Source organism: Zingiber officinale, chromosome 8B (assembly GCF_018446385.1).
Source record: "Zingiber officinale cultivar Zhangliang chromosome 8B, Zo_v1.1, whole genome shotgun sequence".
NCBI lineage: Eukaryota > Viridiplantae > Streptophyta > Magnoliopsida > Zingiberales > Zingiberaceae > Zingiber > Zingiber officinale.
In genome coordinates, this window is record NC_056001.1 from 53,790,407 (window position 1) to 53,801,395 (window position 10,989).

The window sequence follows — 10,989 nt, forward strand, 5'->3', positions numbered from 1 at the left end:
CTTTGTATGTTTGTTGTTGGAGTAGCAACCAAGTCTTCGTTAGAGTATCGATTTTACATTCATCAAAATTTCATTGTTTAACCTTGTTTATCCTAATTATTTGTGATTACTTAGATAAAACATAAATGGGCAACTAAAGTTTCATAATATATATATTTTTTATAATAAATCGAAACAAAAAATATAAATTGTAGAAGCTAAATGAAATTTTCAAAAGAGTGTGTATTTATAGTGAATAAGGAACCTTAGTAGTTTCGTGTTACTCAGCTTGGATGCAGCTTATCAATCCACTTGTGGATTGGTTTATAATCGACCGTCAAATGGCTAAAGAGTAAGAGGAGTTTTTCCCCGAGGATATGCACCCGTCACACATGAAACAAGTTTAAGAACCTTGATACAAGAGAGCTAGATCTAGCAAATGAGCTTCCACAAGCAATTGCAAAGGCTGGATTAATTCTGCCAGTAATTGTGACAAGTCTTCCATGAGAGATCGCGAAGGCCAAGCTTCCACAAGCAACAACGTAGCTTCTACGAGTGACTGTAAAGGCCAAGCTTTCGCAAGTGGCTCCCAAGGTGAGGCTACTACAACGGAGCTTCTACAAGTGTCATCAAGGTCCAAGCTTCCATAAGTACTATATGGAGAAGGCCTGGCTTTTGCAAGTGATTGTGACAAATCTTCATGAGTGATCGCAGTGGCGTAACTAGAATTTTAGATTAGGAGGGGTAATTTTTAAAATTCTAAATATTAGCATAGATCAATTTTCACTCTCTAAAAGTATAAATTTTGAATTCAATGAGTTAAAAATGAATTTAAATTTAATTTTGCTTTTAGTTTAGCCCTTGATTTTAGTTGAAATAATGATCTGTCAATCCTCATACCTTATCTATGACTCAAAATCAAAGAATCATTTAGGTGGAAAAGGTAGAGAAGAAAGATGTAGTGGAGGGGGAGATGTCCTATTTGAAGTAGGTATATCTCATATTTTCTTAAATTACTCAATATTCATATTTCACCTAATTTATTATTAGCATAATATTTTAGACATATAATTACTTAATTTAATGACTAGATTTTTTTCAACCATTCAAAAATAATAATAAAATTGATAATAAACAAATAACATACTTGACTAACAAATAAAAACATAAATTTAAAAAATTGACACTATATTTTTTTAGCACTTAAATCTGTAACGAAAAAGATCAAACAAAAAAATTTCACCATAATTAAAAGGTGTTTGCTATGGAGAATTGGTGTAGTGACGATGAAGATACTCGTAGCAAACAACGGCAACACTGACAATAATATCGTGTAATGATAAAAATGTGGGTGATAGTGGCAGAGAGGAAAACACAAGGAAAAAAAAACACGATATTGAAGACAAATAAAAAAATAGGAGAGAGGGGAAAAAGAAATCAAGGGAGAGAAAAAAATAAAATATGGTCGAATTTTTATTGGATTTTTTAATGTAAAATTTCATAGAATTTTAAAATTTATAATTAAGTCTTTTAATTTTTATCCCAATGTAGATTTTTTTTTCTCAATTTCAAGAGGTGCGGTTGCACCCCCAGAGCTCTACCTAGCTACGCCCCTGAGTGATCGCAAAGACCAAACTTCCACGAGCAACAACATAGCGTCTATGAGTGCCCGCAAAGGTCAAGCATTTGCAAGTGACTGCGAATGTGAGGCTAAAACTTGGCGAATGCAATGCCCATAATTCTACTATTTCACATTGTGGTATTCAAGACAGACTACCGTTGAGAGGTCACCAACAATAAAGGATCTTTCACTCCCCCCTCGAATGCCTTTGGCACCGTATGCCAGCACGATATTAGCATCACATTCCAACTTTAAACGATAGTCAAAACCTCACTAGAAACATATCCATACCCACAACGCATCCTGTCAAGAATGGTATAACCATATTCATACCCACAAGAGGAAGTCTTTTCCTTTTCTTAACATTCATGTACTCTGCCGCGATTCATTTCCCTCGCAACAATATCATTTCTTATCCGAAAATGTTCTTTGGCATAAACAATCTATCATTCAGCATAGCACTCATGAGCTGAAGTAATAATTCATCAGGTCAAAACTGCTTTCGAATAGCCTATGACAATGATCTAGACTCCCTCAAGAATGCAACCAAACATTCCAATAGTTACGATACATGGACAAGAAGCTGAAGCTCTCCGGTGGTCGGAACATTTCCATAGGTACACATGGACAAGAAGCTGAAGCCCTCCAGTGGTATGAAGCATCACAATGGCAGAATCCTCGAGTTGTGACGATTGTTTCGACCACCAAGTCCCAGGCCAAGTCCAAGGGGCACGCTGTCGCTCTTGCTGTTGGTATTGCAACACGTTGAAGGATTGGCATGCCCATGAGATTTGGAATTTTTGGCCTGAATATCGACGCAGACATGCCCACGGCCATGGCCATTGTTCACTTGATGCGGCTCACCGTTCTGTAAATTTGAGTTTCGGGTCATCGGGATCATCGCCATCTCTTCAGACGGCGGTGTTTGCTCCGGCAGCTCCACATCTTCATTGTATCCTTTGAAGAGGAAATCTGAGCAGTTCTTGTGAATTCCATGATCGTACGGATTTCTGAACCGCCCACCTGGGCCTCTGAGGTAGCTGTATCTCATAGCATTTGCCATTTCATTTGTTGTTATGTTCCGCGAGATCTGGAAGATAAGAAGTACAGTCGGTTGCAGAAAATAGTGATAGTAACTGATCGAGAACACAAATAGGATCTTTTTTTTGGGCAATTGAAATCAACAGATCAACAAGCATTATACATTTGATATGTCTGCAAACCCCAACAGTATTTCAGTTTAAGAAATGACAATTTATAAAGATTGCCATGGTGTGGAATCCAAATAGAATTAAATTTTCTGTAAAGGAGAGAGTGTAAGCTGCATACCTGGGATGCTTGTATAAAAGTTAAAACTGCAACACCAAAGAAAAGAAAGAAGTCCATTATTAGAAATGCTATGGCTCCAGGATGTTCGATTGTATTATGACTCAACCATCCACCGAAAGAAGGCGGTGAAGGATCTCTCGCTATTCCTGCAGGATTGATAGCGTTCCTCCAAAGTGAGAATGATGTCATACACTCATACTTGTACAAAGCTTAAAAGACATACTTATAATGGCAACAACACCAGTAATAATCATGGCAGAAACTTCAAGAAGGAGAAACATCAAGAAGTCCCACTTATTTCTCTGCAGATTAATAAAAATGTTAAGACTTGAAAAGGAGACAAAAGACAGAGGAACAGAGGTGTGACTCTGAAGGACCTTGCCGATGCAATTAGATACCCAAGGACAGTGATGATCAAACTGCTCAACGCATCGATCACAGGTGGAACAATGCTTTGCACGGATTGGCCTCACAATCTGATTATCAATTCAGCCAAACTGAATCAAATACAATTGAAAATTGATAAAATCAGTCTATTTGCCTCCTACTGTCATGGAAAATTACCTTGCATGTCGCACAGAGCTGTGACCAATTTCCAGCCAACAGGGCAGGGTGATTCAATTCCGTCTTTAGTAAAGGTTCCTACAGGCACAAATATTGATGAATGATCATGAAACCAACTTAGTTGATAGTATTTTGGAAATAAGCTGTCAAAGTTTCCCCAAGATCCCATAATTCAATCTGTCTATTGGTCATTATGCTGAAAATTTTGATTAAATAACCTTTAGTTTATTAAAGCAAAAACATTGGCACAAAGAATACTTGTACCTCCACAGAAAAAACATGAAACAAGTTCAATTTGTATAACAGATACTCTTAAATCAATTATACAGTCCTAGGGACATGCTAAGGTTGACAGGGGTAACCATGATTTTTCCCCACTTTAGCTATCTGTGGTAATCGGATTACCAATAGCTTTTTCTATTCTAAATCATTTGGGATATGTTTATTGACACTATTAGCAAAAACTGAAGGTCCTTTCATATGCCAAACATGAAGAACTTTCAAAGGAGAGAAACAGAAGAGAAGCCCCAGAGAGCACGATCACAATCTAGCTTCTTTTATCTCATTATCAAAAGATGCTTTCACTAAAACCACTACTTCCAAGTTTGTCTCAGATTTGACTTTTTAGCATAATCAAGACCATTAGATTGAAATAGCATAGAAGTATATTTATTTTCCCACACAAATATGTAAATTTGTTTATATAAGATTTTACATCTGGCAACATGTGCCCTTGTCAATCATGAGTTAGCATAGCAAAAGGTTAATCAGTAAATAGGAAAGGAGCACCGTTGATTAAAAACAGCATATGTAATACGCAGTGTGAAACGGATTAGACACAGCAGTGGCTGCAATTCTGTATTAAAATAGTTCAGACATCAATGGGACACAAGACAACTCACACAACACGAAACAACCAACAAATTCATTCATTTCCAAAATCCTTAATTGCTCACTGGGGCCTTAGAATATAACTTATCCTACTTTTGTTGAAGATGTATATGGTTAATGATCTCTTTTGTCTATAGTTATAATTCATTATGTATGGAATACAGATGATCTCATAGTAAATGCAAAAAAAATAGGAGTCTTTGATCTCCACCTTCCTCTAAAAGACTTCAACCATAATTGATCGACTTGTGGCCATCAAAATAAATGTATTAAGTATTTGCATCCTGGCATGTAAAGAGATAGTTTTTAATTATTGAATGCATAAATTAACTGAACAAAGCATGCATGTCTGGTCAAAACCAAGTTATAGTGAATACAAAGTTCAATATTTGAGTTATTGATAAAAATATTTGATCATATCCAAGAAAATAAAGTCAAATATGAACAGATAACGTTTGGTATATCGTCACAATATATTAGCATAAATAGGTAAATAATCAGTCTCAAAGCCAAGTATATATCTTACATCATCTCGGAGGCTTTGTACATCCCTTGTGCTTCTATTGATGAAACCAGGATCTTTCCTGTTTCAAACATGTGGCAGACATGTAAGCCCGTGGTTATTTGGAAAGAAGCATGCATATCTTACTAGGGAAATGGGAAAACTAACACGATCTAGAAACTGTACATTCATATTTAGCATAAATCAATGAAAAAGGCAGATAAAAATGTGATATTCTACTTGGGTAGTATACAACGACAAGATATTTTGATCCTCCATAAGGATCTATGAAATAAAATTTGCATTAGAATCGGCCCTAGAAATATTTATTTAAAAATAATCTAGTCAAAATTGTAGCCAACTCTGTAAAGGAAATCTGATTAAAAGTTCGATCTTACCTGCTACACCTATAAAACAAGACTAATCCTGTAGTTGCCAGGAAAACTCCTGACCAGGCTAGAAGCCCAAAGGCAGTTGATAAGCTGAAGTCATAAGAACCTACATCCACAAAACAAAAGAAAATTAAGAATGATATATGCATATATATTTTTAGTTAATTAAATGGAAATTTTCAGGTGATTTAAAGCAAATATACCTGCAATAACTGATTGAATATAGGTGAACAGCATAGCAATAATCACGCACCAAAGAACAGGTGCAAGTCCTAACTTTGATAACCTACCACGGCCACTATTTCCATCACACCGCCTGTCAAACACCCTTCTAGCATTGCCCTGAAAAGATGAAGTATATGTTGGGAAACAGTTTTATGGCCATCCGGAAAACAAAAACAGAAACAAATCACAGATAGGGTGTTGAAGAGATCAAACATTAGTGGTTATTTACCAAGAACCCAAAGTTTGGGTGTAAGGTTTTGAATCGGAGCTACAATCATATACGAAGATAAAGCTTACACAATGAACAGTTTGACTTTAAATTTATAGAAAATGTATTAGTTATATTCAAGGCCAAGAAAGAATCAATTTCGATTACATTGATAAAAATCAATTTTTGGGTTTGATGAAGTCAAATGGGAAGGAATGCATTGAGTTTTCTTTATTTAATAAAATTTATCATAGCCCTAAATATAATACGCTATAAATATATATACATTCTAATTTATTTTTAGTTAAAACTTAGGGAAGATGGGCTGTCAGATTTTTTATCCGAGGAAAAGCCTCTAAATTGGGTCAGCCGACCAGGTCTGGTTTTCTGCTGACCACATATTGCCATGAGAATGGTGCCAAAGAAATAAAAATTCTCTCAAAAAGTTTGCAGAGCAGCAAAACATCCTGCCATTGTACAACAATAAAACGCAGAGTACAAACTATTTGACGCACTCTTAAGAGAGAGAAAGAGAGAATATATTTGAAATACATGATACCTACAAGGAAAAAAGCAACTTGTCGATGCCCCTTATCTGATGCAAGCTGAGCAGGAGTTAAACCAGTGTTATCAGCAATCATCAAGTCTTCTTTCTTCCCAGCTTGAACTAGAACTGTGCATGCCTCTAGATTTCCTCTGATAGCTGCCCAATGTAGTGGAGTACAACCTATGGGAGGACATAGATAATGAAACAAGCCAAAACTTTCAAAATTACAGAAGCAGGAAGCAAAAGACAACAATATTGCATACCCTCTTTATCCTGTCGCCCCCTATAAGCATCTAGAAATAAAAGAAGCCGTATGCAATCGGCAAATCCCTTATAAGCAGCCCTATCATGATGAACAATTGAGCACAACCATAAATTAGCAGTTAGTATAAATAATTTCTAGAGACATCTAATATGAAACATTAACTAATTAGTTGGGCAGCATAAGCTTTGATATGCTGAAAATAGATTGAATTTAATGTGCTAGAAAACCTCCAAGAAGAAAAGAGAATAAAGATTCATGTTTGCACTACAAGTAGGAGAATTTATTAAGTACCAATGTAAAGGGCTCCTTCCATCATTATCAGGGATATCTGGATCAGCATTCCATCTTATGACAATATGGTATAAAAATGCAGTCTGACCATACTGTGCTGCAACATGAGTGCTCTGCATCAAGTGGAAATGATAAAGGGATCATATGCCAGGTTCAAACTGGAGCATATATAAAAACAAAACCATGCATGGATTAACATGTTCGGTGAAATCATGCTAATGAAGAGCTCAAAGCATAGACATTCTCTTCCAAAGATACTAAGCATATACTCATTTATTTTTTAAAAAATAATTATTAAAATATTAGGAAGAGGAAGATGAACTGATTGCCAACACAGTGACACTTCACTTGATAGAAATTTATCAAAATCAAGTATTTCACAGTAAAGTTAGAAGTAATTACAAACTCCAAACAGTATATATATTCCACCTCAAACTAAACGATTTTGCTAATGGATAAGACTAACCCAAATAATTATCCTGACTTTTCTTAGCTCATCCAATTATGTATTGTCCGGCCATGTAACTTAATTCCCATGATGATCTACTTGGAATATAGTATCCATCAATAAGAAAGTCCTACCAAGTCATCAAGGTACCAAAAAGATCTATGATCAGTGCAAACAACAAAAAATTATATTTACATTCATAATATAGTTGTATCTCAGTTTCAGGTACAAAAAACATACATGCAATGTAAGTTGAGTGACTAAATAAGATTCCATTTAAGTCACAAGAATATAGAAAATTAAATGTATTTTCTCAAACAATTCTATGAGAAGTGTTTTTCCTCTTGCAATGCAAGGTAAGACAGCTGACAATAGACCTTTCCCCAGGATCCGTATTGGCAGGAGCTTCATGCGCCAGTTGCCCTTTATAACTTGAATGGACAGGTTACATCAATTAGGTTCAACTTAGTTTGATAGCTGAGGGTTGAAGCTTGAATTTATTAATAAGGAGTATGCCAATGTGCCTAAAGCAAATTAGAAAACACATATAGTCTGCAATGTTAATCATAACTACAGAGAACACTTTAGCTGCTATATATTGTGCATATTATAAACAATAGGAGTTCTGTGAGCCCTTACAGAAAGTCTTAACTTTCAAAATCATTCTCTCACGCCTTCAATACACTTGTACAGATGATATGTAAGAAAATTAAAGAAGCTTCTAAACACTACAGAGGAGAACTCTACAGACTTCCACCTCACATGTAGGCATTTCTTGTTCTGAAAATTTCAATTCTACCACAACTTTCCACCAAAGTGGTTACAATCATTAACTATGCATGGAAAGAAAGTACCTAGCTCATGTAGATCACCAACGAGAGAAATATGAATGACGAAATCATATTGATCAAGCACTAAATTAGGAACAACAAGATAGGAGAACAAAATATGCAAGGGGCATTCATTTAAATAGAAGCTTATTCATGCAGGCTGGTTGAAGATTATGTCAAAGCACGGATAAAGTCCATCACAGATCGATCTAATATAGAAGTGTGGAAACCAAATTAGAGAATTCTCCTCTATATACTCTAGACTATCGTTTCTCTAGGATTGTTGAGAAAGAATATCTATTGGTTTAACACAAACATCTTGAAGTTGAGTTGTTAGCCACACTAGTAAAGAGTGATTGCTAGCACTGTTGCAATAGATACTTGAGCGAAGTGTAGTAAACTTGGACAGAGCAAGGATTTTCCTCACTGTAATTATGAGGGAAACATACCTGATACCCATACAAGTCTGACACATCAACACGAGCACCTTCCTTGAGCAATACATCGGCAACCTGGATGTGGCCTCGCACTGAACTCCAATGGAGAGCTGTCTGCCCTGTGTTGTCGGTGGCGTTTACATCTCCTCCATGCTGATCCAAACAACAAAAATTTACTTCCAATTTACCATAAATTCAAAGGTCAATAAAAGCCCAATAATCCCATCGCACAAGGGGAGGAAGGGGGGAACAATCTATTACGGTAATTAGAAGGTACAATTACGGAGAGACACTACAGGCGACAACGGATCTAAGAGAAACGAAAGGGAAGCACCCTGATGTTACACCGGAGGAAGAGGAATACCTCGATAATGTACTGGACGGATGCGGTGCGATTATTGAGAGCCGCCCACTGGAGGGCGTAGTACCCAGCCCCGTCCGGCTCCGAGACGGAGCACCCCTCCACCTCCACCAGCCGCTGGAGCTTCTCCAAATCGCCGTAGGCCGCCGCAGTGTACACGTCGTTCTTGGACGAATCCTCGGCCGCTCCTTCCGCCGCTGCTCCTCCCGCAACCACGGTTCCCTCGTCCACCACCTCGATCTCCGAAGCCATCGGACTCTTCCCCACCACCGCCGCCGCCGCCTCGCCAAGAAATCGACACGATCCGGCGACCACTAGCCACAGGACGCGGAGGAAGGAGAGAGGGAAACGCTCTCCTTTTAGATTCGAGCGAGGGCCACCGAGAGCAGCGAGCGAGCGAGATACAGGAGAGGAAAGAAGACCCTCGAAGGCTCGAACTATACGTCTATACGCCTACACTTCGCTTTACAATCCCCGTATTTTACTTAATTAATACGCACCCCTCCTCCGGGGCCTGCATTTTTTCATATAAACTAATAACAAATTATCTAAAATAATATAATATACTTTTTATATTTATTTTAAAATTATAAATTATTTAATTAATTAAATTCTTTAAAAAATTAATTATAAATTTATTTATATTAATTATATTTATAATTAATTCATGAATAAATTAATTTTTTTACAAAACTCATTTCTTCATTTTTCAAAAGATTTTTATATTTTTCATTTCATTCGTAAGTAAAAATACTTTATTTGACTTAATAGAGTAATAATATGGTAAATTTAAAGAATTGAGAAATTTTAATAGTATTTGCAGTGATATAAAAGAAAATAAATTAAAATATATTTTTTTATTGTTCACTTGGGTGAAAATAAAGACGTAGAAGGAGTTTAATTTTGTTTAATGTTTTCTTTTACTTTGTTATAATTTTTAGTCAAAGTTACTTCATTATACTTAAAAATATTATTTAATTATAATCAAAATTATTTTAACATTGATAAAAAAAATATTTAAATATGAGTTAAAATTATTCTAATTTAATCAAAATTGATCCAATTTAATTAATTGATCAAATATTATTATAATAATTTTATCAAAATTATTACAATTGAAATAGTTCTGATAAAAAATTATTATAATATAAAATTATTTAGAGTAATTTTGATTAAAACTATTCCATGTTAAAGCTAAATGAAGTAGTTTTAGCTGAAGTTGCATTTCTAAAATATAAAATACTTTTTGATATTCTTTTCAAAATGGAGGGCTGTTTTGATTTTTGAACAAAACTTTATTGTCACCTGGAGGTGAGATTACCGACACCTTGGAGTAGAAGAGAATGCTCTGGCTGACCAAATCGTCCATCCAAAGTTTTTTATTTTGACTTCCAGTTAAGCATGTGGCAATGGTGCGTTTTGTACCATATACATACACCCTAATATTTTTTTTATATTTTTTATTACAGGATAGGAATGTAGATGGCCTCTTAATCAAAAAAAATTAAGAGGAAAATATTCAAAGTTATTTACAAACTCATGAATACTTTCTACATTATATTTGAAATTTAGGATTATTAATGTAGAGCTGAATTATATATAAAATACTATCATCACTTTTATATATATATATATATATATATATATATATATATATATATATATATATATATATATATATATATATAGTTGTTAATCATACTTCTTATAACTTTATTAATTCTTCTTTAATTATTATTATTAAAGATAATCCTAATTCCCCTTAATTCTTAAAATACAAGTTGAGCTTCAAAATATTTATTTCAATTCTGGTCTTCTTATTAATTCTTATTATGCATGTTGTATCGAGAACTATGATACAACTATAGTACAATAGGAGAAGAACGTTAAATTATCACTCAGGCATTATGAGCTATTCGTCATGAACGTTTTCCGATTTATCCTGATAATTAATGAAAAATTTTTATAAGATTGAAATAGTCATCTCAGATTTGATATTACCTAATTCATTTTTTTTAATTATGCAACCCTAATTTTATTGAATCAGAAATATATATATGTATATAGCTTTCGAGAGTAAATTTCATGGAACTGCTCAA

The 10,989-nt window shown here is 34.9% G+C and overlaps 1 protein-coding gene across 1 annotated transcript; it reads right to left on the reverse strand.

Moving 5' to 3' along the window:
- Window positions 1-1,971: 1,971 nt before the first annotated feature.
- On the reverse strand, window positions 1,972-9,298 carry LOC122014529 (protein S-acyltransferase 24-like). Its single transcript, XM_042570769.1, has 13 exons — window positions 8,894-9,298; window positions 8,542-8,682; window positions 6,815-6,927; window positions 6,522-6,601; window positions 6,275-6,438; window positions 5,482-5,620; window positions 5,285-5,384; window positions 4,911-4,968; window positions 3,494-3,571; window positions 3,307-3,405; window positions 3,153-3,231; window positions 2,930-3,075; window positions 1,972-2,690 (listed from the first exon to the last, which is right to left on the reverse strand). The coding sequence occupies exons 1-13, from the start codon at window positions 9,140-9,142 to the stop codon at window positions 2,262-2,264; spliced, it is 1,875 nt and encodes a 624-aa protein (XP_042426703.1). The 5' UTR covers window positions 9,143-9,298; the 3' UTR covers window positions 1,972-2,261.
- Between the last annotated feature and the right edge of the window lie 1,691 nt (window positions 9,299-10,989).